The 27,640-nt window shown below is 54.5% G+C and overlaps 1 protein-coding gene across 2 annotated transcripts in view; it reads right to left on the bottom strand.

Annotated features, from left to right (window-relative positions):
- MGAT5B (alpha-1,6-mannosylglycoprotein 6-beta-N-acetylglucosaminyltransferase B) overlaps nt 1-27,640 on the bottom strand; it is a 72,329-nt gene that overhangs the window by 9,341 nt on the left and 35,348 nt on the right. For both annotated transcript variants that reach the window (XM_063352278.1, XM_063352279.1), the window contains 10 exons: nt 25,149-25,261; nt 23,683-23,756; nt 21,117-21,287; nt 20,102-20,266; nt 19,284-19,453; nt 7,394-7,525; nt 6,371-6,504; nt 5,569-5,699; nt 2,593-2,748; nt 1,719-1,865 (listed from right to left, as the gene is read on the bottom strand). In XM_063352278.1, the coding sequence (XP_063208348.1) occupies nt 1,719-1,865; nt 2,593-2,748; nt 5,569-5,699; nt 6,371-6,504; nt 7,394-7,525; nt 19,284-19,453; nt 20,102-20,266; nt 21,117-21,287; nt 23,683-23,756; nt 25,149-25,261 (1,393 nt within the window). The remainder of the gene's footprint in view (nt 1-1,718; nt 1,866-2,592; nt 2,749-5,568; nt 5,700-6,370; nt 6,505-7,393; nt 7,526-19,283; nt 19,454-20,101; nt 20,267-21,116; nt 21,288-23,682; nt 23,757-25,148; nt 25,262-27,640) is intronic.

Here is a 27,640-nt window from a genome sequence, read left to right as displayed (position 1 = left end):
GAACGGCTGCTGTCTACCATTCACAGCCGCGACAGGCGAGAGGAGCAACAGGCTCAGGCACAGACACGTTGGGTTTTAAACCATTGCACAGAGAGATGTGCTGGAAAAAGAAGGTTTCCTCTAAACCCAGCTGCCCCCCAACATCAGGCTGATGCTCTAAAATTCCCGCTGGGTTGGGATGCTCCATTCCCATTAACACTGAAATCACCTCCACAGCCCTGAATATCCCCATCTCCGTAATACGGGTACAATCTAAGCGAGACCTGAGCCATTTGTGGGTCTGGAATGGCAAAAATAGACCAAAACGGCAAAGCTCGGGGAAGGCACCGTCTCTCCCAGGTTTGCCAGCTCCGGAAACAAGGCAGAGAGAAAAATCCATCCCCGCAGAAAGCCGGGGAAGTCTGGCAGCAGAAGAAAGCGGTGCTGGGAGGAAGCTGCATCGGCCCGATGCCGCAGGCAGCTCCACACGCTGGTACCCCGCAGCCACCCGCCTCTCACCAGGCAATTTTTGGGGATACGCTGCTTTTGTATCAGCCCCTGAGCTGCTGCAAGGCAGCCAGAGCACAGGTCTGGGGAAGGGAAAAGGAGGGGGACAAAAGGGAAGGGGAAAAAACGGAAGGAGAAAGGGAAGGGGAAAAGAAAGGGGGGGGGGGGGAAAGAAAGGGAGGGGGAAAAGAAAGGGAGGGAAAAAGAGGGAAAAGAGGGAAAAGAAGAAAGGGGGGAAAAAGGAAAAGGGGGAAAAAAGGAAAAGGGGGAAAGGAAGGGGAAGGGAGAGGACGCTGAGCAGAGAAGGTGTTTCAGGGGCGCCGTGAAGCGTTGCAGAAGGGCCTGCCAGCCGGAGGAGGAGAGCAGTGCACGGTCTCTGTTTTATCCTCCGGCTTGCTGTCCTTTCCCATTTTTTGACGGCAGATTGATCACCTCCTTCCCCCCTCCGGCATATAAACACCCTGGGGCATTTCACAGCCCTCGCCCCCAGCTGCCCTCCCGGCTCCGGGCTGAAGCACAACCACAGCACCCACCCGCGCCGGGTGCTAACACCCACAGCTAATTAGGGGACAGGCAGGGGGGTGCAGGACAGCCCTACCCCCCAGACCCACCACGAGCTGGGCTGCGGCAGGGCTGAGCCGGCATAGCCCCCCAGCACGGCCCTTCTCAGCGAGAGCGAGCATTGCACTGCATTATCCACTTTATGAATAATAAAAGAGGCAATTTTCTCAACCCTTTAACTTTTAAAGAGTTCCTGCTTCACTTAGATGGAATTCCCAGCGGCGGGCAAGCCTGGGAGGGATTTTGTACCCCTGCACCACCGTGGAGGTCCTGGCGTCCCCTCTGGGTGTACGAGAGGACGGAGAGGGGAGCATCGCCCCAGTTTGGGAGCAGGGTACGGGCTGTGTGTGGGATCTGGGCTGACGGGGAAGGAGCTGGGGTTTGTGGTCTGCAGAAACCTCCTGCGTGGTGCAAAGGAGAAGGCGGTCTTCTCCTTTGCAACCCCAAACCCACGGCAGGGCCCCTGGCACCCAAACGCTCCGGATGGAGACGATGCGAGGATGGGAGAGGGGACCCCATCTGCGTGTACCCGCACTTCTGCCTTTGGAGGAAATCTCGCCAAAACAACAATATCTCAGTTTAGCAACTGCTACTCCCCAAGCTGGCCCGAAAGCCCGGTGTAAAGGGGGTGGCTCCGTCCTGCCCACCCGCTCGCCTCCCGCCAGACTCGCCTCTCTCGACGTCGGCTTCCCGCGGAAGAACTCGTGGTTGAGGGAGCTGTGCGGGGGGTTGAAACGCGCCTGCAGGAAAACGCAGCCGTTGGCGATGGCCTCCAGCGGGGCAGGACCCTCGTAGGGGAACCCGAAGCCAATGAAGAGCTGCAAGGGAGAAACCCACGCGCTGGTGAGCGAACGCAGCCAACCCCATAGGGAAGTCTCCCAAATAACCCGCCAGCATCCCTCTCTGCTGCTCTGGCCCTGCACACCAAGCCTCTACGGCAGGTCCATGCGGTTCTGCGCCCCATAGCTTAAATCTGCTAAAAACTATCCCCGCCCCATGGCTCACAGCCCACTTGTGCAAAGCAACGAGGTGCTCAGGAGCTGCAAGTTCCCCCACGGTGTCTACAACCATCATACTGGCCCCGTATGGAAAAATACTGGTTTGCCAAAGCCATTTGGGCTGGAGAACCAACAGCATTTCCCCCAGACACCGGCTGAAGGCGACCGGGATGCGCCGGCACACTCGCTCCGAGAATCCTGTCTATTTTTATCACAGCCGTGGAGAGAAAAAAAAAAAACACAACCAAACAAAAAACCCACCCCACTCAGCAATAAATGAATTAATCAGGAAACTTTGTGCTCTGTCTGCGGACGGTCTGCAAGGAGAAACTCATCAGACACATCTTGATTTGAAATGATGTGCTCTGCTCAGCTCCCGGCTAATTAGCCCTGCTGATAGCGCCTGCAAGCCTGGGAGGAGCGCAGATAACGGCCTCTCCCCCCGCCTCCTCCTTTAATTAGGTTTTATTTCTCAAGGCAACGGAGTCCTTGCCGCTGGCTGGTTAAGGGGGGGGTCCCATGGACGCCCCGGCTGGCTCTCGCCCACCTTCGCCTTCCTCAGCAGCTGCTGGAACTCGTGCTGCGGCAGCAGCCCGTGGTTCTTCACGAACGCCGGGACCTCGGGCGGCCGCTGCGTCTCGTAATAAACCGTGCCGTGGATCTCCATGTACTTGTTGAGGATGGCCAGGAACTTCTCCTTGCCCTGGGGAGGCAGGCAGAGGTGTGAACCAAACCAGAAGATGGGGCTGACCCCCGGCACGGTTATAGGGGGAGATTTAACTCTCAAACCGCTGTCCCGGAGCACTTGTGATGCTTCAGCCCAAGCCACAGCAGAGCAAAACCCACACCCTCCCCTCTGCACCCCTTGGACACACGTCCTGGACCACTCCAGGCTCCCAGTGAGCCCGGATGGCTGCGGGATCTGGTACCCCGAACATCGGCACCTCGAGCCCCTGCCTTCCCTGCCGCCTCCGTGGGCAGCTTCCACTCTGGAGCTGCTGAATTAAAGGTTTCAGGGGATTCAGAGGGAATTTTGCAAAGCCCAGAGCTTGCTAACGGCCTCTTATTCCAACTAACAAGTCCCTAGGATTTTCTCACTGAGGTTTAATCCTGTTTCACTACCTGGAAAACCAAGGGGCTCAGCAGTTTTCTTCTTTTGGAGGCTTTCCTCCTTTTGCTTTCCAAAGCAGCCCTCCATTATAACAACTACTGCAGATTTTTTTGCTTGGAAAAAATCACAAAGGCACTATCCTTTCGATGCTGCATTTTCAGCTTGCTCCAGTGCTGCAACAGGCCCGGAAAAAACAGAGACCAGGAGAGAATAAGGAGGTATAAATGGGGAATAACTGGGGTTGGAACTAGATGATCTTTAAGGTCCCTTCCAACCTAAACCACTCTATGATTCTTTAAATTTGAGAAAATGCCATATGTTGCCTTAAAGCCTCTCTGAACACTGTGTTTCTGGCCTCAGCTACGTATCCCTGGACTTCTTTAAGGCTAAAACCAAGTTATTTTGGTGATATGAGGCTGCAAGGTGAAATCCTGGCCATGGTGCCACTAACACCCAAATCAGGGCCGTTTTGGTACCAATTCCCTGATGCAAAGGGCTTGGGGAGCGAAACACAAGCTTGAAGTCCCTGGGTAGCACCGGGCGTCACCGAGCGTCATCGGGGACCACCGATCCCCAAAGCCCCCTGCACGGTGGGGGGTTGGCATGGGAGACCTCCCTCACCGCTCCATCCGAGCACCACGAGCCGCTTCGACCCCTGGAAGTGGGGCAGCAGCCTGACGAAAACAGCCTTTGCCGGCTTATTAAAACTTTGGCTCCCGCGGCGAGCCGGAGGCCAGAAGTTCAGAAGGGTAGGAAATGAGAAAGAATGGGAAAGTAGATTTAATGAAATGTTTCTAAATGTCAAAAAGATCATGCTTTGGATCCTGCTTTTGGTCCAAGGCTTGTAAATAAGCACCCAGCTCCAGGAGATGGAGGCGCTCTTTTCCTCCCAAGATCTCAAAATCACCTAAAATAAGGAAAAACTCCTCTTCCCCTGTATTTTATTACACGGGGTGGCACAAGATGTGGAGCAATGCCCAGGCAGCCTGGCCTCGAGGAACAGCCACCAGTAAGAACCAGCCCCAGACCCTTCACCCAGTAGTAAATTACACCAAATATGCAGTTTTGGGGAAACTGATGTATTTTGTGAATTCTGGCTAAAAGGAGCAAACATTCATAGTGCTAAAGGTGGAGGAAAATGTCCGTTCTGAGGTTTTAACTCTCTTTAGTGCCTTCCCCAATTAACATAACTAAGCTGAATGAGACTTCTGGATCAGAAAGGGTAGGGAAATGGTAGAGAAAGATGATGAAATGTTATAGTTCCCCTAAAATGAAATGTAGTGGGTTTCGGTGGGGTTTTGGGGAGCCCCCAAGTTATGCGGATGCTGGGGGGGGTTTGCTCTCAGACCTGCAGGGTGATGGAAAAGCCACCAACACCCGTGAACAGGAGGAGATGGCATGGCCGGATCCTGCCCCACCACAGGCATCCCTGCGAAGGCAAAGCCGCTCAATCAGGGGCCGGGGAGGGGATACAGCATCTGACTGCGTGAACCCCGCATCGATCCCCGCAGCTCGGCGAGACCGAGCCCACGACGAGGCAAAGTCGACTCCGGCAAAACCCTTTCTCTCACGAGAAGATGCGCGGAGGTAAAAGCCAGCAGCAGCTGGTGCGGTACAGTACCTGCAACTGGAACAGCCCCAGGTGGTGCACAAAGGGAAAAAAAAAATAGAAATAAAACAAGATACAGTGAGAATTAGCTCCTTTTAGTTTTTTTTAAGCCCTGGAAGGAAAAGCAGCTGGCTAGCTCTGGATAAGAGAGAGGAGTACATACATCCCCTGGCCGCTACGGGAGGTGCAGGGGGATGCCATTGGTTTTTTAGCTCACTGGCAGAGCAGTTTGGGGCCGGGGGGAAGAGAGCGAAGGGTTTTACCCGTCTGCTGGCCTCAGCCAGGATGCACCAAATGTGGCTGAGCGTTGGGTCCCAGCAAGGACCAGCACCGGCCACCACTGAGGATGGAGTGAGCCCCCCTGCCGCTGCCCACCCCTCTCCCCCCGGGCGTTACAGGCACAGGCAGGAGGGCGGCACAACCCCCTTCTCCCGGGGTACCCGACTGCAGAGACCAACCATCCCCATCACAACACAGGAAACCACCTAACCGCAACCACTGCAATTAATACGTAAACTCATTGACACGAAATCCTCACTCTAAGCGGCCTGTCGGGAGGAAGCATCGCCTAAAGCAGAGAGCAGGGGACGGCGTCTCACCAGCCTCTGTTTGCTCGGAGGCGCCGGCCATGTCACATCACAGCAGCCTCAGCTTCCCTTCTACGAAGGGGACAAGGATGCTTCTCTACAAAGACACCGAGAGCTGTGCCTCAAACGCTGGGGGTAAGAGCCAGAGGCTGCTGCCACCCCACGGCTCTGCCTACGAGTGCCCCTGCCCGCCGGGGTGCTCCCCGGGACACCCACCTTCCAGATGCTGGCTTCCTTCCCGTACACCACCGCCATGCTGCTCACTTTGTTGGACTTGATGAATTGCCTCTCCGTCTTGTTGAGCTCCTCCGACACGAAGCCCATGAAGGAGTTGTCGGGGGTGTGAGCTGTGGACACCAAGGGGAGAAGACGTGTGGCTGTGGGCAGATGTTTTTGGGGACCCCATTGCAGCACGGGGGCTGAGCTGAGCCCAGCGCCGGGGGCTTGCTGGAGCCTGGAGGGAAAACGGCATGAATCCCCATCCAAGCAGCTCCTAAAATGCAGGCTTCGCAACCCACTCGAGCAGCTCTTTAAAAGGTAAGGCATTTTTAAGGCTGCCAAGTGGGCTCTATCCAGCCAGGGAACAGCAACATCTGAGTTACCCAGCACCCAGCGGGTCACCGGGCTCCTTTCAGACAAGCCCATCTCCTTTCCGTGCCACGGGCAAATCCGAATCACTGAGCTGCCTCTCACCTTTAGAACCCCAGCTGAAATAAAACCAGGCTTTGCAACCAAAATCGCCCCACGTTTCCCCTCCTGGGAGATGGAAGCGGTTCAGCTCTGGCTCCATCGTGGAGGAAGGAGCCAGGTCTCCCTCCCCGGAGCATTTCTCCAGCCCAAGAGATGGCCAAGCAGATTCAGGGGCTGCTTGCAGGCAGCGAGCAGGCAGGGGAGGCAGGAGAGACCCAGGGAGGACGGCATTGCCCATGCATCGCCTCCTAAAGGAGGTGAGACCCGCTTCTGTGGTGCCCATGAGTCCCCACGACCGCCCCCGCTGTGCCCCCGTCCCCCCACTTACGGAACATGGTCATGAACTGGGTGGGCTGCAGGTTCCAGTAGCCCCAGTTGGTGCGGTAGCCGCGCAGCGTGGCGTACTCCTCGTGGTTGTACGCCGGCTCCGTCCCAAAGGTATCGATGACCCGGACGCGGCACCTGGGAGAGGAGGCAGGACCCGAGGACCTCGGATTGAGAAAGTCCCACTGCCAGGGACACGGCTGGGGTCCCCAGGCGGCTCGTCCTTCGTCTGCGCCCGGAGCAGAGGGTGCGGGAACATCCCAAGCAGCCCTTCCCAGCCCACCGCTCCCTCCTGGAATGAGCAATTTCCCCTGGCAGGGCTTTCATCTCCCTGACGGTTGTGAGAATGATGTATCTCCTGAAGACTTGTTAATGCTTTTCCCAATATCCCGGGAATGCTGAGGCAGGCATTACCAGCACACGACCGAGGAGAGAAGGGGAGCATCAAGCAAGGGAAGAGCAAAACAAGCTGAATGCGAGAGCAAATGCATTTATAATAAAAGCAATAACACCGCTTGTCATTTTTCTCTCTAATAAAATTGTGTAGGATAGTGGAAGAGATGGGAGAAAACATAATAAATAGCAGGACTATCGGCACTAAATTAAATCGCATATTTTCCTGGCTGGTGATGTACCAGGGGATGATGACATTTGTCTTGATGCCGAAGGAGCCAGGGACAGGGTTCTGCTTCTTGCAAAGAGAAAAGGCTCGGGCTTCCCTCTGTGGTGTGGCCATCCCCGGCTGCAGGTACACACACACCCCCAACAGGCACATGTAGAGGTTTTTTTACCAATTTAGTCTCTTCTAATGAGGTTTTATCTTAAATACATGAGGTTCCGGAGCAAGCAGACCACCTCATGTCACGGCAGCAGGGGACACAGCACGGCAAAGCCAGGCAAAAATCAAAGGTGCAATCAAAGGGTCCAGCTCTTCGGACATGGGGACTATCCTTTGAGGTCATTAGCATTAGTCTTTGCTTGCTAATTAATGAAATGGAGACTAAGGGAAGGGGGTGGCTTTGCTTACCTGTATTTCTTAAAGGAGAGCCCCATGTGCTGCTTCATCTGTTGGAGGCCGTGGTAGTCGGTGTAAATCAGGTCGAAAGGCAAAGGACTGGTCAAGGGGCAGTTTCCCCGTCCTGGTGGCACCCCTAAGTGACTGGGGAGAAGCAGGAGGGACCGATCAGCCCCCCCAGCACCACAAAAGCCTGGCAACACATTCATTTCCCTGCCCAGTGTTTACCAGGGGCCATCAACCAGCTCCCAGCCGATGGAGGGGGAGGAATGTCATTCTCCTCTCCCCAGCCTTTATTTCTTGGGCCAAAAATCTGAGGTTTTGAGGAGTCCTGGTCCCTCCCCATCTTTGAACCTGCTCCCATTGAGTTCCTGCTCTTCACACATGGCTGATGAGGCTTTTGCACAGCATTCCCAGCCAGGGCTCACCAGCATCCCATTCGACACACACGCTCCCCTGGATCTCTCTTGTCGGAGACACCAGATTTCGTTTGCTTTCACTGCAATGACATCAAGTGACAGACTTGTAAAGCCGCATCTTTCCCTTCCTCCCTGCCTGCAAAGCTCGAAGCTTAGCCGAAATCTCCCTGTTCCCAGTCCCACATCCCTCCCGGTGCAAACACCACCGTTTCTCATACTCCAGCCCACACAGGTACCCACTACATCCCGCTACACGCTCACATTCTCCTCAATGCTGGTGGCACTGCCTGTCCTTGGATGTTGTGCACATGTCATTAATAATTCTGGCTTTTTGTCCCATTTATGAAATACTTCAATAAAGCCAGGGCAGCCGGACCTGTGGGTTTTCAGCCAGTTCCTTACAACAGCTGTACTCAGCCCCTTTTCCCTCCTCCAGTGGATAAAACTCATTACGAAAATCCAGATAAACTAGATCGACTGCAATCTCTTCATCAAAATCATCGGTTACCTTCCTGCCAAGGTGATATGTGATTAATCTGGCATGAGACAAGGCTGGTAAACCTGCGGCGTGTCTCCTTCCATTTTCAATTACCTCTGTGAACCGATGAATCCCTCTCTCCAAAGCTGTTCCACTAACTGTACCACTGATGTCAGCCTGACAGCCCATCTGCTCGTCTGGACCACGCTTCCTCCTTCTCAGAAAAAAAACCTGTGACACCTTCCAGCTTCAGCAGGTTTCTCAAAAATCCTTGTTACATGTACTTGTGATTTCTGACTGCCAGCTTGCTCAGAAATACAAACGATCCCCCTCTCAGCTTCAATGTTCTTGCATTTTTTTTCCTCCTAAAGACAATAATTCCTTATCTTCACCCCCACAACCACACTCCCACCCAAAGACCAACATGGAAAACCAAAGCATTGAGGATTTGGTCCACCTGGGCTCTGTCCCACTCCCATCACGCGGTCGCCCCGTTTTGCTCTCAGTCCTCCTGAGAATTTATGTTTTATTTTGCAAGTCTGAGCTCAGACAGTGTGAAATCTCACCCTTAGCTCCTGCCTGGCAAGATGTCTGTCTTTGTTTTCTTCTGGGCTCTTCATTTACTCCTAGCACCTATTTGGAGATGGGAATTTATCCCAGCCATCCCTGTAAGTATTTTCCATTTTCAGGTTTTAAATTCCCAGGCTTTGAAGCCCTCACCCCGTGATGTCTCTTACTGGTTCTCCTCACCTCTCTGCATTTCCCCTTCTGAACCCGAGAATCCGCTTTCCAGCCCAACCTGGATTCTCTCTGTCACTCAGCTGAAGCTCAAATGGACCCGCAGTCCCAGGGTCCATCCTCCGAGGAGCGCTTCCATAATGCCCTCACCCCTTGCCCACACCTACGACCACCCACAGCATTTCATTGATCCATCCCATGGCTGTTTGCAGAGGAAATCGATGGCTCTCCCACCTGGGGAACAGCCAAGTTATACAGTTATCCCAAGCGTTTGCTCTCCAATCTCTCACTAGTCTTCACCAACATCATCAGAAGGGTCATATGTAGCCAGTGGAACTGGTTGGCCATTATAGCTACAATAAAGGTCTGTTCCTGGCCATATCTTCCTCTTCTTCTGATATGGCTTGCAAGACCTTGAGCATTGGGCACCAAGGTCCTTCTTACAGCCCCATCCCGACCTCAGAGCAGCGAAGGGTCATCCCAAGCTCCTGACCACGACTGTGACTCCAGAGAGAGAGTAAATGTGGAACCACGTTGCTCGCCGAAGCCAGGAAACCCACAGAATTTCAATTTAAGGCGAAGAGCTGCATTTGTAGCTGCTTCGTTGCTCTTGTCACAAGGAATGTAAGCGTCAGCTCAGGGCAGCCCGGCCGGGTCAGCCGCGGGGAAACAGGCGGCAGTTTTATCGCTTTTCTGCACAATTTTACACGACATGGCTGATTGGGAAGATGGCAGGAATGGACAGGCTCCCACCTCCAACGGCCACCTCGCTATGATAAATAGGGCAACAAGGAGACGCGCCTCTCCCGGGGAGGCTGAAGCAGAAGAGGAATTTTTAAGCCGGTAAAACCCCCCAGGATTTTACAGAGACGCAATGCTAACTAACACATTTGCTCTTTCCTCAGTCATCAGCCAAACGGCAATGCTGATTTACACCGACCTGGCGCTGCAGCGGAGCAACTCTGCTGATCTATAAACCTTGTCCTTAACTAAAAACCCCCAAACCGTAACACTTCTCTTGCAGCACGCCCCATCCTCTAGCTGGTCGACATCGCACAAGCCGCTGCGTTACAAAATCATCCGTAATTTTAAAAAGCCCCAACCAAGCTTGACAAGGGGCTGCGGGAGGCAGCAATTAGTGTATCTCACACTGAAGTCTCCAAAAAAACTTCCCACCATTTAGGCAGAGCAGGTCTGGCTCCCCCGGCTCCCCCTCGTCACCGTGATCTGCCACGTGTCCCCTCTCTGGGTGTCTGGGACTTGCCGCATCCCTTTATACTCCCAGCACCAAGGTGCGAGGCAGGAATAGATCTAAAAGCAGGACCGGTGTCTTTGAAGCAGAGCATCCCTCTCATTTATCCCCCTTATCCTTCCTAAACACTTTATAACCACTGGTTTTAATATTCCAATCATGCAAATCCAGGCTGCATCTCTGAGGTGGGGGGGATATATATTTTTTTTTCCCCATTCCTTCTTATTTAAACATTCTTTATTCAAGCTTTCATCATTTGCCAGTTAAGTCAACTAATTTTCTACTAAACCCAATTTCACTCATGGTTGGAGTGAAATTTCCCTGATTTTTCCTCGTGCCGTGTACTATTAATGGCGCTTGAAATTACGCAAATAAAATTGATGAGCGCAAATGCCGCCTTCCCAGCCAGCGCAGCCAAGAGATTTGTTTTTGAAAACCGCTCGATCCCAGCTCCTGGAGAAACCTCCCCTCCCAGAGCAGCCAGAGACGGCCACCGGCTCGGGCCTGGGCTCGGCACCTCCGTAGCCCCGGCAGGGGACCTGATGGCTTGTCCCCATCCCGACGTCCAGGATCAGTGCATCGTCTCAGCCCTCGCCCCTCTCTGCCGAAGCGGCTTCAATCCAAGCGGATGCCAGCGCCGAGCTCGCCCCTCCGCCAGCTGCCTCCACCAGCTGTGCCTACTCCAGAACAAATCTACAGCAGCTTCTTGTCCTCCTATTTTCCCCTTATAGGTACTTTAATCAACCAGGGGACGCGTTCCCTTCCCCAGCGCCGTGCAGGCTCTCTGAAATCAGATGACTGCGGGGTTATCTTTACATCCCATTGACCTATTTTCAAATTAACCCAACGTTTCCTTCCATGTTATCACTCCTGGGGCTGAAAAGTCCAGCACTAAATGGATCTCGTGGGCATCTGCTGGCCAGCTGAGCCAATATCCTATATTACATTTAATTGCATCTTCTCTGCCCGCATCTGCTGTCATCAGCAAGGCGGACGGCAGCAGGGGAAACAGAGGAGGGCTTCTGTCCTTTCTGCTCCCTCGGTTTCTCCGTGTCGACAAGAGCCCAGCGAGCACAGGGCCGGTATCTGGGGGATGAAAGGTGCCGGAGCCAAACCTGCGTGGCTCCCGGGGGTCTGCGACAAGCCCATCACGAGCAATTTAAAGTGCAAATCGGAGCCCAGGAGAAGAACGCCCCACTGCCCGGCCTCTGCTCCCAGCTCTTCCACCTGCTAGAAGGGACACGATGACCTCAAAAGCGAGGTTTTCCAAGCAATTACAGTGTGCCATTTAAGCCACCTGCAACGGTTTTACTTCTGCAAAGTGCATCGGGGCTGTTTCTCTGGCCCATCGTCAATCCCGTGAGACACAGTCGTACCCAGCCGGGGCTGGGGAGGTTCAGCAATCAATTTATTTATTTCCGAGCTTCAACAAAAGACGGTTTTCCCATCATGGCAGGACGCAGCACTTGCTGGAATCCTTTGCGTCGCGTTGCCAGGACAGAGCTAACACCAAGCTTTCACTGCTCAGCTGAGCAGCAGCAGCTCCAGCAGATCCAGACAAGAACGATCCAGCAGATCCTTCCCCAGGAAGGCAATTTTTTCTGGCTGCAAAGACAAGCCATGAGTAGTGAAGACTCCTGGATGCTTTGCATCTTATAAGGGGATTGAAAGCCTCCAGAAATCGGGAGTCAACAGCCTGGGTTTGATCCAGGTTGGACCATCTCTGGGTGTGCTGACACCTCCATCCTCACCAGCCCAGAGGGGTCTGGGCCCCCACTGGGAGGATCAACCCTATACAAATCACCCAGAGATTAATAAAGTTATGAAAACCTTGATGTGACAAAGCAGAGGTTTCTGCAACGGCAAAGAAGCCAGCGAGCGAGTCGTCATTTGGCTACAAAATAAACATATTTCGCGAAGGAGTGCAATTTAACAGTTCGGTAATTCCTGCTAATTTATGCACCTTCCTCTTCTACAAAATGAAGCCCTCAAAGGTGGGAGAAATCCCTCCCCACCGCTCCTCGCCACGGCTCATCCCCGCTCCTCACGTGGCTGGTGCCAGCAACACTCCCAGCCGCCTCCTCGGAGGCGCCGGGAAGGTGCCATCATTAATGGGAGCAGCTTTTACAGTCTCCTTTCGACATAGCTGGCTTTTAATTGCAGAGCTACACGGCTGCAAATCTTGGAGAGGAGGAGGAACAGGGGAGGTGATGGGATCCACCATCCTCCGGCGAGAGCCACCCACCCGGCCGGGCAGAGTCAGACCCTGGGGAAGCACAGGAGGGTGCCGGAGCATACAGCTCTTTCTGGTCAGAAATTTAGCAAATAATGAACAAACTTCCCAGGAAAGGGAAATAAATACTTGGGCTCCTCTGGTGAGCAGCAGAAGCTGAGCACCCACATGCTCGCAAGCGCTTGGACAGACCCTTGGAGAGACGGACTGTCCCCTGCTGTCCCAGCTGCTCCAGCAGCTCAAAACGAAGGGAGAATTTTAGCCAAATCTTCATGGACACCACTAAAGCAAAGTCGATTTGTACCCACTAACGTCCCGGACCCCTGCCTACCCCATCCCCTAAGGCACATCTGCTGGAAACGTGAACCAGTTAAACTACGGACTGGAGAATCCAATAAAGCTCAGACACACAGTGGTGCGTCCAGCGTTTGGGTAACCTCTTGGGTCAGTCTTCATCACCTCTATCTTCACAGTGGTTGAGTACCCGCAATCGGGAGCATCATCATTCAGGACAAGAGGTAACAGGCACAAACTTGACCATAGGAAGTTCCATCTCAACACGAGGAGGAACTTCTCTACTTTGAGGGTGGCAGAGCCCTGGCACAGGCTGCCCCGAGAGGTGGTGGAGTCTCCGTCTCTGGAGACACTCCAAACCCGCCTGGATGCGTTCCTGTGCCACCTGCTCTGGGTGACCCTGCTCCGGCAGGGGCTTGGAGGAGATGATCTCCAGAGGTCCCTTCCAACCCTACAATTCTGTGATCCTCTGCTCCCTCTGAGACCTGTAACCAAACATCCAGCCTTTCCGAAGCCGGCAGCATCCTGTGCTCAACCGTGTCCCAGCACGAACATGAAAGCCTGGCCAGAAAAAGAACAACCCAGTGGCCCTAACAGCTCACGGAAACACTCCTTCTCACGTAACGGGAACGTCTGATGCTACCTTAAAGGCTGAGGTTTCCTCCCCACCAGTGTGGGGCTGATAAATCCCACGGCCACGCCACGCAGCTCCATCAGGACCACACACAACTGGTCACTTCTGGCTGCTTCCACAAGCAATTCCTGGCTTGCCCGCACAACGTCAGGACTGTGTTTGCCAACTGGCGAGGGAAGGTGATGCCTGGAGCCCGGGCGTCGCATGGGTTTTCATGTGAACAGATGCGAGACAGAAAGACGTCTTTTATCTGCCAGAAAATAATTAGAGACGCCTTTGTCTGGACATCGTGTTTCCATCTGAACGGCCCTTTTTGCAGTCCGAGTACACCTCGGTGACTATGGAAAGCGCAGGAAAATAGCAGCTATAATTAAGGGTGTGCCAGGCAATGCGAGGAGAGCGGCGGCAGCAGGAGCTGAGCCCCGTCCCGCTGCGGTGCCGGATCTGCCGATGTGCTGGAACCGCTGCGGTTCCGGATCCACTGTGGTGCCGGCCACACTGCCCCGGCACCCAGCAAGTGGCTCCTCACCCAACCCACATGCTGGCCACGGCTACCGCTCGGCAGGGAAAGGGCTGCCAACACGGGACACAGGCACGTGCTTAATTTTAAGTGCCTTGCCAGGGCCAGTATATAGGAGCCCAGAACTTGACACCATCAACAATTAAGCGCCGAGAACACTTTGTAAAGCCCTAACCCCGCGAGTCATCAAATCCTGTTTTCTTCGACTTTCTGTCCTGCCTTATGAGCAGTTAATTTCAAGGGGGCCATTGCAAAAAGCACCCTTCAGCGTCACCGAGATCAATAGTCCCCGATGCTCCGGCAGCTCGCAGCACCACATTCCCGTCTCCCCAGGCCTCCCCCTTAGTCCCGCAAAAGCAGCTGGAGATGCCGACAGGACCATTCCCACGACCTAAGGATGGGGACAGGAGCTGGGGGTCCCTGCAGCACCCCTACTCCTGGGGGGACAGGCTTTGGGCACCCCTCCCCGCCTGCCCCTGGGGCACGGGTGCTCCGGAGGAAGAGGCTCGGCTTATTTGCGGCTTTTGCTCCAAAGCGCTGCTTGTAATTTTCCAACATCTACTCATACGCTGCCTCATTAACAACCCAGCTCAGGTCTTCCAGGCACTTCCCACTCCTCCCCTACTAAGCAACACACACGCACCAGCCTTGATTCTCACTTCCCTGCAAGCACATTTTGGCTACCAAAGCAGCAGAAGGGCTCTTCAGCAAGAACCGAGTGGTTGCATTCAGATTCGGGATCTTTCTTCCCTCCTTGCTTCAAGGCAGGGCCAAAAATGCTGCCGGCTCCCTCCGCTGCCCCTACCCACCCAGCACCGACCTGGGACGGAAAACAGCGCCCGAAATCCCCGCTCCAGCTCGATTTTGCTTCCCTCCCAGGGATGCTTTGCACCAGCCCCCAGATAACCCCAGTGTTTCACCCCTTGCCTCTCAAGAGGTATCAGAAAAAGCTCACAAATTCACCGGGAAATGCAAAAGAGGACAAACACCTGCTCTTAGTTCAGCCACAGAAGAAAAATTAGCCTCCTGTAGGACAGGGCAGAGGAATTCACAGGTCTTCAAGGTCTACAGTGGGCAGAAGATAAGCTAGGTAAGTTAGTCCTGGAAAAGCAGGGAGGTCTCAGACCCCACAGGGGCACTTGGACGGTGCCCAGCCGAGCCGTGGAGCAAACCTGCAGATCCCCAGCGCGCCTTGGCTTCGCTCCAGATTAGCATCGGTCCCCCAAAACGGGGAAAGAATCGTTCAGCCCCCCTCCTGCTATTCACCGCTTGGCATCTGCCGCTCTCCCCCTGTGAGCCCCCAGGTGCCCAGCACACGACCTTTTTTCACCCCCAGCCCTCCATCACCAGTTTTTTTTGGACCAAGGACTTACTTTTTCCTCCTCGTTTGCCTGATCCCCAGCATTCCAGACCCAATCCTGACCACCGCCGCATTGTAATCAATAGAGATGCTAATAATGAACAGCTCTCAGATAACTACCAAGCGAAGTGTACGCAGGCAAACCTTCCAGTGATCCCTTGCCAATGATCAATACGCATAGAAAAATCAGCTCAGAAATTTGAAGAGACAAAAAAAACGCAACCAAACAAACCAGGAGAGAGGTTATTCTGTGCTGAATAATTTATGGGCGCCAGCCTTTGCTCCGTGAAGGGTGGGAGCAGCTACCTACAGCTCCGAGCCGCAGAAGGAGCAAGGGGTGCCGAAGAAAAATAAACAAGCGTACTCGACCTCTCACATTACTGGAGCAAAATACCCTCAAACCCACCCCGACACTGGTGCCTGCCCTGCTGCAAGCTCAGCAAAAGACACCTGGGACGGGAGAGGACAAATTTAGCCCCGGTCTCCAGCGGAGCAAAGCTTTGCTGCTTCAGGAGGTTGCATGGGGCAGGAGGGATAAGAAATCAGAGCACTTGGGCTGAGCCTTCCATGGGGACACAGCTTTAGCTTTGCCTCACCCCCGCACCCCAGCTCCAGCCCCTTGGATCCCCGGCTCTCCGCATCCCAAGCCCTGCCCGAAGCTGCAGCGACAGGTGAAGTCACAGAATCACAGAATCTTCACAGTTGGAAAGGACCTTTGAGATCACTGAGTCCAACCATACACACACACAAACCCCCCTACAATCTCTGCCACTAGAGCATGCCCTGAAGCGTCAAATCTGGACATTTCTTAAACGCCTCTAGGGATGGGGACTCAACCCCCTCCCTGGGCAGGCTGTCCCAGTGCCTGACCACTCTTTCAGTAAAGTAATTCTTCCTAATATCTAACCTAAACCTCCCCTGACGCAACTTCAGACCATTCCCTCTGGTCCTGTCATTATTCACCTGGGAGAAGAGGCCAACCCCCACCTCTCTGCACCCTCCTTTCAGGGAGTTGTAGAGGGCAATGAGGGCTCCCCTCAGCCTCCTCTTCTCCAAGCTAAACATGCCCAGCTCCCTCAGCCTCTCCTCATATGACTTGGTCTCCAGAGCCCTCACCAGCCTGGTAGCTCTCCTCTGGACACGCTCCAGCACCTCAATGTCCCTCTTGTACAGCAGGGCCCAGAAATGAACACAGCGCTTGAGGTGAGGCCTCACCAGTGCCCAGTACAGAGGCACCATCACCTCCCTGCTCCTGCTGGCCACGCTGTTCCTGATACAAGCCAGAATGCTGTTGGCCTTCTTGGCCACCTGGGCACACTGCTGGCTCATGTGAAGCTGGCCATCCACCAGCACCCCCGGGTCCTTTTCTGCTGGGCAGCTTTCCAGCCACTCTCCCCCAAGCCTGTAGCGCTGCTTGGGGTTGTTGTGACCGAAATGCAAGACCTGGCACTTGGCCTTATTAAACCTCACACAGCTGGCCTTGGCCCATTGATCCAGCCTGTCCAGGTCCCTCTGTAGAGCCTTCCTACCCTCAAGCAGACCAACACTCCCACCTAGCTTGGTGTCATCTGCAACCTTACTGAGGGTGCACTCAATCCCCTCATCCAGATCATTGATAAAGATATTAAACAAAACTGGCCCCAAAACTGAGCCCTGAGGGACACGACTGGTGACCGGCTGCCAAGAAGATTTCACCCCATTAATCACAACCCTCTGGACACGGCCATCCAGCCAGTTTTTACCCAGTGAAGAGTCCTTCCAGGCTTTAATGAAGCTCCCAAGATTAACTATTAGCACAACTCATGATTAATTATACATGTCCTGCTAAGCCTCCTGCTCGCTTGCAGTTGGGCAAAGGCTTATCTCAGCACTCCTCGGAGCCACCACCAATGTCACACTGGCCTGACAACAGAGAAGCTGCTGAAGGGTCTGCAAGCACTGAGCAGGATTGCCGTCACCGCCTGGGGGGGACCCCTGCTCCCCTGCAAACACCCGTGTTACCCCATCTCTTGATGGGCTGCAGGAAGGTCCCAGCGAACACTGGACTTGGTCTCCAAAGGGACAGAGGGGACCCAGCCCCATCAACGTGGAAGTGGACCCATGATGTGGGCATCCAGCATTTAAACTGTCACCAAAGCCAGGCACAGGACACGCGCTCGGGGAGACGGGGACAGTTTCTACCCCTGGGACAGAGAGAAGGGCAAGATGTGCAGCCCCAGCCCCGCTCGCTCCCCGTCCCAGCCACTAAGGGGAAGAGATGGAGCTCTTGGATGGGATACAGCCAAATCCACGTCAGAAGAGGAGGTCTCATCACGGCCAACCGACGCTCCTACGCTTCTGAGGAAGGCGAAATGCTACGGGCAGCAACGCAGCTCTCTCCAGAGGCGCTCGCAGGGGGAAATGGAGGCTGCAAAACCCCTGGTAAGACTCAGCCGGCTCCTTCCCCTCGTTAAATGACTACTGTGAGGCTCTTCATTAAAAAACACAAACAAGAACGACACAACAACAACACAACCCTCCCAGCCATTAACTTCTTTCATCCTCGAGTACATGGATATTATTTAGCACGTCAATTTAGCTCAGCACGACGCGCGGAGATCACCGTGACGCATGCCCGCCTCTTGGAGAAGCTGGTGCCTTTTGCATTAGGACCAGGATTATTTTTTTGAGTTAATTAGTCGTGAGCTAATTCTGTTTATTAATTCTGAATGCCGCAGGGGCTGGGTTGGGGTTTTTTTTGTTGTTGGTTTGTTGTTTTTTTTTTTTTTTTTTTTTCCAGGGCTGTTGGTTTTTTTCACTCTCTTTTCAGCATGGCTCATTATGCGGCTGATGCTGGCTTTGCATCGCCCAAAACCTGCCCCGTCCCCGAGGCAGCTTCAGGCTTTTCTCGATTTATAACCCATCCTACTTTGCATTTTCCCTGGCACTTGCCCTCCACTCGAGATGCCTCGTAGGAGGTGAGGAAAGCTTGCGAGGTTACAGGAGGCAGCAGCGTCAGCCCGGTAATAACCGAACTGCATCAGCAGAGGAACACAGCACGCAGTTATCTTCTCCCTCTTATTTTTTCCATCTAATACCAGTCCCTCTTGGAGACGGAGTGCTGCCCTGGCACGCTTGTAGGGTAGCCTGGTGTAGCTGTTTGCATGTTCTCACCCTGCATCGCCCTATATCCCACGGCAGAAAAAGCCCATCCCTCTGCGGGAAGTGCCCCAGCAGCGGCAAATTCCCCCAGAGGTCTCAAAGCCCCCACCAGCACCTCCTGAGAAGGGCCACCTTGGTGGCTGCCACCCCCCTGCAAGGGATGCGGGTTATTTTTGGCAGCCGTTCCAGTGGCAGAGCAGGAAGGAAGGGAGGGAGGGAAGGAAGGAAGAAAAGGAGGAAGGAAGAGAGCACAGTCGCTGCTCAAACAACGCCGGCAAAGCCACGGGGGTTGACTGCAGCCGTGCACCGTGGGAAGAGCCAACGACCTGCAGGACACCTGCATCCTGCAGCCACGCGGCCACCAGCCCCGCAGAGAGCATCCCTGGGGAACGGGGAGGGCAAAAGGGAGCCTTTTCCCACACCCAGCCCTAGGCAGGTGCCAGGGGACGCGGGGGATGCTGTGTGCTGGCAGCAAGGGATTAATGCTGCTCAGATCCAGCGCCAGGACCACGGGGCAGAGCCCTGCCCCAGACGTCATCACATCAGCCCCACGCAAAGCCCTGCTGCAAAGCCCTAGTTTGCACCAGTCCTCCTCGTTTTCCCGGGACGCAGAAGGGATGGGATCGATCCCAGCCGTGATGCTGGTGGTTTGCACCCACCCAACACTTCCACCAGCTCATCACCAGCGCTGCCCGAGATGCAGGTGGGGGAAAAGCCACCCCCGAGCCTTTGCAGACCTCGTGTTTTCATGCAAAAACCTCGAAAACCACACACGCGCGGGGGGCAGACCCTCTCCGGGGGGACCACGCACCCATTTGCACCGCAGCACCCACCTCTGCAGCTCCTTCAGGGAGACGGTGACTCTCAGGCTGTGTCCCAGGAGGAAGAGGGCGGCCAGGATGTCAGCCCACTGCACCATCTCACCCAGCGGGCCCCCCTTCAGCACCCGCGGACTGAAAACATCCCCTGACTCCTCCGTCAGGAAGCCGATATGGATCAAGATCTGGAGAGACAAGGAGAGGGGTCAGTGTTGGGAGGGGTGGTGCTGGGGGAAAGGGAGAAGTTGGGTTTTCCAGCCCAAAATGACTTATGGTCCCTGATTCCCTCCAGCTCATTTCGCAGGCTGTAATTACTCAGGGAAATCATTCAAGCGTAAAGACGAGTGATCTATGTCCAATTAGCAAAGACCCAAGAGTCAGAGGCTACCAGTTCCCATTGACTGGTGTTCTGTATCTTGGGACCATGTTCCCGATGTCCATCAGGGGGGCTCTAAGGGGCTCTATCCCATGGACCAGAGCCGCATCTCCCTGCACACAGGGACTGAAGGGCAGGTCACCGCAAAACCATGAATGGGAGAGCCGGCACCCTGGGCACCTCTGCGGAGGAGACGTGCCAGCCTCCAGCGGGACATCACCTCCTGTCCACCAGGACCCGTCTCCAAAATTCACCCCATCATTCAGCAGCACTGGTCCTGCGATGTCCTGAGCTCATGCAGAGTCACGCTCATGGACCACAGACTGACCCTGCAGACCCACGTGCTTCCATAAATGAATTTCCCTCCCAGCCCACTCACATCCCAGCTGTCTCCACTCCCCATGTCCCCAGTGCCTCAGCTTTTCCGTGCTCCCCCCACCATGCAATTTGCTCATACGTGTTTCTGGTCCCTTTGCCGGCCCTTCAGCTTCTGCTCGAGGCGCCGAGCCGCCCGCAGCCACTGCTGGGCCAAGTGCCGGATCCTCTTCTTCATGAAGCTGAGGGATTCCTTGCCCGTGCCAATCAGCTCCAGGAGGTGAGCCAGGTCGCTCTGGAAAGCTGCCTAGGAAAGGAGCATGCTCTGCGTTTCCAGTGCAGGGAAAGCAGCCGCGAGAGGAGCCACAGAGCTGCCACGGGGGCTGGCGGAGGTTTGCTCATCGCAGCTGAGGAGCCATGGGTCCCTCCTGGATGGACGACCTCCCCTGGTGCCACCAGACCTGCCAGCAGAGCCACTTAATGCACCAAATCCCAGGGGCCCCGTTGAACCCACAGCATCTCGTGGCTTCCTGGATTCCTCAGCTCAGGAGAGACATGGATCTGTTGGAGCGGGTCCAGATGAGGCCATGGAGATGCTGGGAGGGCTGGAGCCCCTTTGCTGTGAGGACAGGCTGAGAGAGCTGGGGGGGTTCAGCCTGGAGGAGAGAAGGCTCCGGGGAGACCTTAGAGCCCCTTCCAGTCCCTAAAGGGGACCGACAAGAAAGATGAGGATGCACCTTTTAGCAGGGCCTGTTGCGATAGGACAAGGGGTAATGCCTTTAAACCAAAAGAGGGGAGATTCAGACTAGATACAAGCAGGAAATTTTTTACACTGAGGGTGGTGAGACACTGGCCCAGGTTGCCCAGAGAGGTGGGAGATGCCCCATCCCTGGAAACATCCCAGGTCAGGCTGGATGGGGCTCTGAGTGACCTGATCTAGTTGAAGATGTCCCTGCCACGGGGGGGTTGGACTGGATGGCCTTTAATGGTCCCTTCCAACCCAAACTGTTCTGTGATTCTATGAAAACCCACGTGCGGCATCGTGGCCCTGCTGACAATGCTGGCTCTAAGAACGTTGATTTCCAGAGCCCTGAAGCCACCATCTCCCCTCAGGCCCCCCACCAGGGCCGCTGGGACACAGGCTGTCCCCACCTTACCTGCACCCGGGGCAGCGGCGGCGGGGAAGGCAAAGCCGCCGTCTGGTTTCGCCAGGCCAAGGGAGGGCAGAACCACTCGACTTCGCTGAGGTAGATGAGGAACGAGCACTCGGTGCCATCCACGCCAAAGAACGCATAGCAGGGGTCGGAGGTCCACCTGGCCCTCATCCACTGCAAGGGGGGCAAAGAAACACATGGGGCTCATCCTCCGGCCGGGAAGGGATGTGGCAGCCCCACAAGCTACCCCTGCTACAGGCAACCTCTATTCTCCATCCTTCTCTAGTTGGGAGCTAGAAACAGAGGGCAGAGGGTGGACGAAGGGCTGCAAACCAGCGTACCCAGCACCGATGCTGACGTTCACCCGCCCTGTGCCTCCAGGGCTGTCCTGGGTTGAGCGACACAGGACTCATTTCTCTTCTAAACTCCACTTTTGGAAGACTCTAGTGTCCGAATTTGTGAAAATATTTCCTTTATCGCCAGCTAGGCTATGTGGGATTCAAGATCTCGGTGTTTTCAAGCCTTGCCAGGTGCGAGGATGAGGAGGAGCGAGGCCTGGGCATTTGACCAACAGGATTATTTCATACCACGAACGTCACATTCTATATAAATCAGGAAGTTTGCAGTGTAGTTTCTCTCTCCCTTGATGGTGGCAGTCCAGAGAAACTCCTTGTCCTGGTGCCGGACCCCTGAGCCCATGCCTTCCTCCCGAAGCCTCAGCGCTCACCGTGTCCCACATTTACTGTCCCCTGCTGGGAGCGCACGGCTTCCTGCTGATAGAATTGGCTGAGTATAATTCTTATATATCTTATATTAGTATTGGGACTAATACTGGTTCTTTAGTATTATTGTTAATTATTCAGTCTTATCCTATTAAATCTATTTATATTTCAACCCTTGTGTTTCCTTGCTTTCCCCGCTTCCCCTTTCCGGGTGGGGAGGGGTCATTGGGTGACAGAATAATTGTCTAAAGGACAACAAATTGTTACGGGTTTTCTCAAACCCTAACGAGAGCACGCGGGGCAGAGGAAGAGCCAGGAGGGTTTGCCGGGGGCTCCCTGGGTTTCTAGCACCCATCCCCAGCACGGACACATGCCTTCCCCGGGGGGCACAGTCGTTAGGAAAATCCTCACTCCAGGGTTTTCTTCTCCGTAGCTTTGCCGGGGGAGTGAGCCGAGCTGCTGAGCTCATCGCCCCGGGCGCAGCGGGGCCAGGGCACAGATCCAGTGGTCCCCGAGGATGATTTCACAGGAGGAGATGATATTCACGCAGGAGAATAACCAGCGACCGCAGCACCGATTTACCACCCCCCTCCTCCCCGCGGGCTCTCGCCAGCCTCTTCCTTAATTCAACTATAAAAACAAATCTACTCGGGAGACAGGTCGCTGCGCCCGATATGTAAAACGCAGCAATCACCCGGACAGGAGATCGAATTACAGCCTTCCACAATTAAATTACTTTCCGAATTTACTCAAATCGTGGAAGTAAAGGATGCCTAGCACCAGGGGAAGAGGAAAATACAACCTCCCCCCCCTCCTCCCCCCGTATCATTTTAAAATACCCTTCAACATCTTCTCAGGGAGACTCGGCCCTGCAGAAGCCTGAGCTTGAAGCAGGAGGCTGGGAAGGGGAGGGAAGAGGGAGACGCTTTTAATTAGTTCATGTAAATATGCTCTCTGACAAAGCAATCACGCTCCGGGCCAAATGCCAGGCTGCATTCAGGTGTAAAGAGCAGGCTGGGTCAGGCAGGACATCCTATTTGAGACGGAGGTCCTGGCCAACTTAACGAGACACTCTTCTGTGCGATGCTGAGATTATTCCCCAGACACCAGCTCACGCTCCAGAGATATTTGAAGCCGATGTGACAGTGCTCTCCCCCTCGCCGTGCTTCTGTCATTAAACACAGAAAGCACAGGCAGGGAGGGCTGCAGGCAGAGCTGCTCTCACCGAGATGGTTCTCCTGCTGCCTGCACACCTCTGGGTACCATGGCTTCAGTGCTTCGTACAGCTAAAACCGAAGGCATATGCCTCAAACTGAAAGAGGGGAGATTTAGATTGGATATCAGGAAGAAATTCTCTCCTGTGAGGGTGGTGAGCCCCTGGCCCAGGTTGCCCAGAGAAGCTGTGGCTGCCCCATCCCTGGAGGGGTTCAAGGCCAGGCTGGACGGGGCTTGGAGCAACCTGGGCTGGTGGGAGGTGTCCCTGCCCAGGGCAGGGGGTGGCACTGGGTGAGCTTTAGGGTTCCTTCCAACCCAAACCATGCTGTGATTCTATGATTATTGGAGGAAAACAGTTACGTTTGTATAGCAAAGGCTCCCAGAGGAGGTCAGACACACGTCCCTTGTGCTTTCTCCCTCTGCTTTCCACATCTTTGGCTTTCTGCCACATCTTTGGCTTTCTGCAACGGGATGCACCTGTCCCATTTTAAAGCAAACAGTTTTATTCTGGAAAGCATCCCCTCTTTCCACTGCCTTTCCCAGTTTAACCCCCGGCGTTGTTGCTTTGTGTCCTTCCCAGCACCTTCCACCCCAGGTCGAGACCCTCTCCCAGACGGGGAACCCCGACTCACCTCCACTTTGCCAGCGCAGTCAGGGTACTTGGGGTCCCTGGGCACCTCGCACTGGTCCCTCCTGCCTTCCACCACTGCAGAACGACAATTTGGGCATGGGGAGAGCTGGGAAGTGCCGGTGGAGCAGCTAGAAATGCTGGAAGGGGGTGGGATGGGATGGGATGGGATGGGATGGGATGGGATGGGATGGGATGGGATGGGATGGGATGGGGCTGCCAGCCCCCAAGCACCTTCATCGGCACTGCAGCCGGGCCGGCAGACAGCCCCATCCCACTTGATGGAGCAGGACACCAAGATGTGAAGCATCTTCCCCCAGGTCAGGGAGGAAACAGAGGACGCTCCCCAGCCACGCTTCAACGCCAAGAGCACGTTCCCCTTTCCTAAATCCCAGCAGGGCTCTTTATAGCACTTCCCTGCTGCTCTCAGCCTGCTCCTGAGCCCAGGTCCCACCTATCCACGCTCCTGTTAATCACCCGCACGCAGGCTGCAGTATCTAGGAAGCACTTGACAGCCTTTACGCTGGAAAAATGCAATAAAAATTGTCCTGCTGAGCTGCCAAGAGAAGACTCAACCCCCGGGGCTGGCTCCAGAATAAGGCACAAAAGTGGCTAAAAACCAGTAACAGGATCTTTTTCTCCCCTCTGTGGTTGGATTAATAAAAGACACCGCCCCTCCTATAAGCCCTCCTTTGCCTATATCGAAAAAAGCATGAGGTGGAAGAGGCAACGGAAGCATCTTCTACTTGGTGATGCCAGCCCAAACCTTGGGAAATGGGCAGCCGTGAGGAGAAACATCTGGAGCGCGCAGCTGCTCTCCCAGCACTGCCGGGGTGGGATGGGAACGTCTCTCCTGGCGCTGACTCCCAGGCCCCGGGCTTTGGATCCAAACCGCCACGTTTTTCTATGCCGGTGTTTGTGCTGGCACTGCTCCTCATCTTTAATTCTGTGGGGTTTATTTCTGACAGCAATTCAGATCTGTCACCATTCCTGCCCCTTGCAGGCACGAGTTTCCCAGGTCTTGCTCCTCTGCAGATTGATCCTCCCCGCTCCCGAGTCCTCCTGGGCCAAGTGAGGCAACGCTTTCAGGAGAACATTGTTGCTGTCAGAGACCACGGAGGGCAGTTCCCTGTGCAGCCTCCTTTTCCAGCCTTCCTGGCTCTAATAGCAAGGGGAGAGTCCTGGAAACCTCCAAGAAGGCTCAGACCGCACTGAGGACCTCCTCTCCCTCAAAGAGATGGTGTCACCATGTGCTGTGTCCACACAGAGTTGGACACAACAGCCCTAGGAGCTCTGCCAAAGAGCTTCAGGTGTCCCGCTTAGCCCTGCAGGCAGGAGTGAGTTGGGTAACCTCAGATCGGTGTCCATTCCCCTGCATTTTTACCAAATCTTTCCTGGTAGGCTTGGCTGGATCTCCCCATTGCAACCGCACAGGAGGTCTGGAGCATGGGGACCTCTGGGGACACTCACCTTTCCCGTTCAGGAGGCTGTTCCGGAGAATCTGGTCTACTTTTATTGCGATGTCTGAGACGTTTTGAGCTATAGCTTGGATCCTCTCCATCAACCCGGCTGCTGGCTGGAACCTGGGAAAAAAACCAAATGGACCCTGGAAACTTGATGCCTCACCCAAGGGTGACGCCCAGGGGTGCTTCCAGCAAATCCATCACCCTTGGAAGCTGCCAGCAGGTTGAATTTAGCTCCAGGATGCAACAAACATGGGAACGCCTAATTCAGTGTGTACCCAGCAAAGAGGTTTGATGAAAAACCTCTGTAAATCACTATTCTGCCATTTTTCGCAGTGTGCTGATAAACGCGGCTACATCTGGGCATTTTACAGCGAGAAATATTAAATAGGCTGGAAAACAAAAATCTTTTCCTTATTTCAGATGTGCTACGCTTGAAAACCCTCTGCTGTGATTATTGGCCTCACGGTGCATGCAGGAAGCCGTGCTGGGAAAAAAAGGGAGGGAAAAACCCCAAAATGCAGAGGAAGGAAGGCAAAAGCAGAGGAGGGCTGAGGCAGGTCGTGGGCCTGGAGCAGACCGCAGACAGATGCAAGACACGCGGGACACGTGGATGGCCTGAGCCAGCCCATCCAGCCAAGACTTGGGGCCAGGGTGCCGGGGCGAGCGTCGGCAGCACGGCAGGAGCCGGGATTGAGCCGGGTATTGCAGCCCCAGCCCCAGCTCCCCTCCTCCCAACCAAGGCTCCAGATCAGATTCCACCCGTTGGAATAGCCGTGGATGTCGTTGATCGAATGAAACCTCGCCATCAATAGCTGGGTGAACACCACCGTTAAACTCATCTACTTAACACGTCATGCAGGTGGAGCGAGAGAGCACTGTAAAGAGGCCAGGTGTCAATTAAAACCTGGCAAAATATACCAAAGGGCAAGAGAACTCGACCCGTCAGCGGCGGTGCCCTGCCAGGCCTGACAAGGGACAAGCTTCCCACTTCCAGCACCTCGCCCGCCATTCCCACCGCAAACCGCCCCCCCGTCTCGACGAAGCGCGGTTATCGCAGTAAATCATTTCCCTTTCTGCAGCGCCTGGGTCATAAGTTTTTCCTCCTGCTGCCGCCGCCGAGATCATTATAATACAAGGAAATGTCACAAGCAGTGAGCAAAAAACCAAAAGGGCTACCTTGAGTACTCTTGGCACAAAAAATATGTGCTGATGTCAGGCCCTTCCCGGGGAAGTTTTATGTTCCTTCTCCAGCAGATCAGTGAACCCGAAGGCTGGGATTTAAAGTACCTCTGTCCTCAAGGCTAAAAAAATCCTAGTTTTATGAACCGATACTGCTTCAGTTGTTGATTTAAAGTCCATTCGCCAGCAGCGAGCAGCCCACATTTTTCCTTCTGGCGTGGTTTATGACCATCAATATTCAGCCTGCGTATCTCCACAGGGAGCCACATATCTTAGGCTTTTAAGAAATAATAATTATATGCAGAGGACACCATTGCCCCCAAGTAACTTTCAACCTTTGCAGAGAATAAACCCCAGGTATCCTGCCAGCTGCTGTAACTGCGGCAGTGGGGAGGCTGCTCATGAGGCCCCGGTAAAATACGGGCACAGAAATGACCTGTGATAAGCTGTGCTTGTCAGCATGGCTCTGAGGAGATAAAACCCTCCTGGGCTGACGGCTGCAGAGCTCTGCCAGCCCTGAAAAGCTTGCAAACCCCCCCATTTCTGCAACCCTTTCTTCCACCGGCAAGCAGCCGTCAGACCAGGTGGGTGATACACAGGCGCTTGGTAAGCAGGGAAACCTGGGATGGGCAGCTTAGGAGCAAACATCCCAAGGATGCAGTGAATTTAAAGCCAGCGAACCCAACCTCCTGCTCCAACAGCAGGAGAGGGACATTGGCTTGGTGGAGATGCTCCTCAGGTTGCTCCATCACCCATGGCAAGGAGAGAGGATGAGCACAGCCACGACAGCCCTGCTCCCATGCTTCAGAGAGCCTAGGTCAGCCCACCATCCAACTGCTGCCTCCTCCCAGAAGCTATCCCAATTCTCACCTGGCTCCAAACCCCTCCTAGACACCCAAGTAATTAGGTGAAACCAAAAAGTCAACAGCAACCTCGGTCCCCATCTGCTCTCTGATGACCTCCAGACCTCAGCTCAGCCAGGGCTGAGCACCACTCACCCACAAACACGTTCGAACAACAATCAGGACCATTATCCTAAATAAATGGCTTTCTGGGCTCAGCCTAAATCCTGCCAGAGCTCTGGCCACAGCGGTAGTTTCCACCGGGTGACAGAACCCGTGCCAACTTGCTCAGCTCTTGCAAGCTAAAGCTGCTCCCCAAACACAAAGATCTCAACTCGAAGCCCTTTGATGGCAAACGTGTGATGGTCACACTCAGACAGCACTTCTAATTCTCGCAAACAATTCTCAGCAAACAAGGCAGCCCCACGAGGCTTTCCCTGAAATGTAGACAAAGTGACCCAAAAAATGTCCACCG

Source organism: Chroicocephalus ridibundus, chromosome 14 (genome assembly GCF_963924245.1).
Source record: "Chroicocephalus ridibundus chromosome 14, bChrRid1.1, whole genome shotgun sequence".
In the NCBI taxonomy this organism is placed as follows: Eukaryota; Metazoa; Chordata; class Aves; order Charadriiformes; family Laridae; genus Chroicocephalus; species Chroicocephalus ridibundus.
Note: the sequence above shows the minus strand (reverse complement) of the source record. Positions and strands in the feature narration are given on the sequence as shown.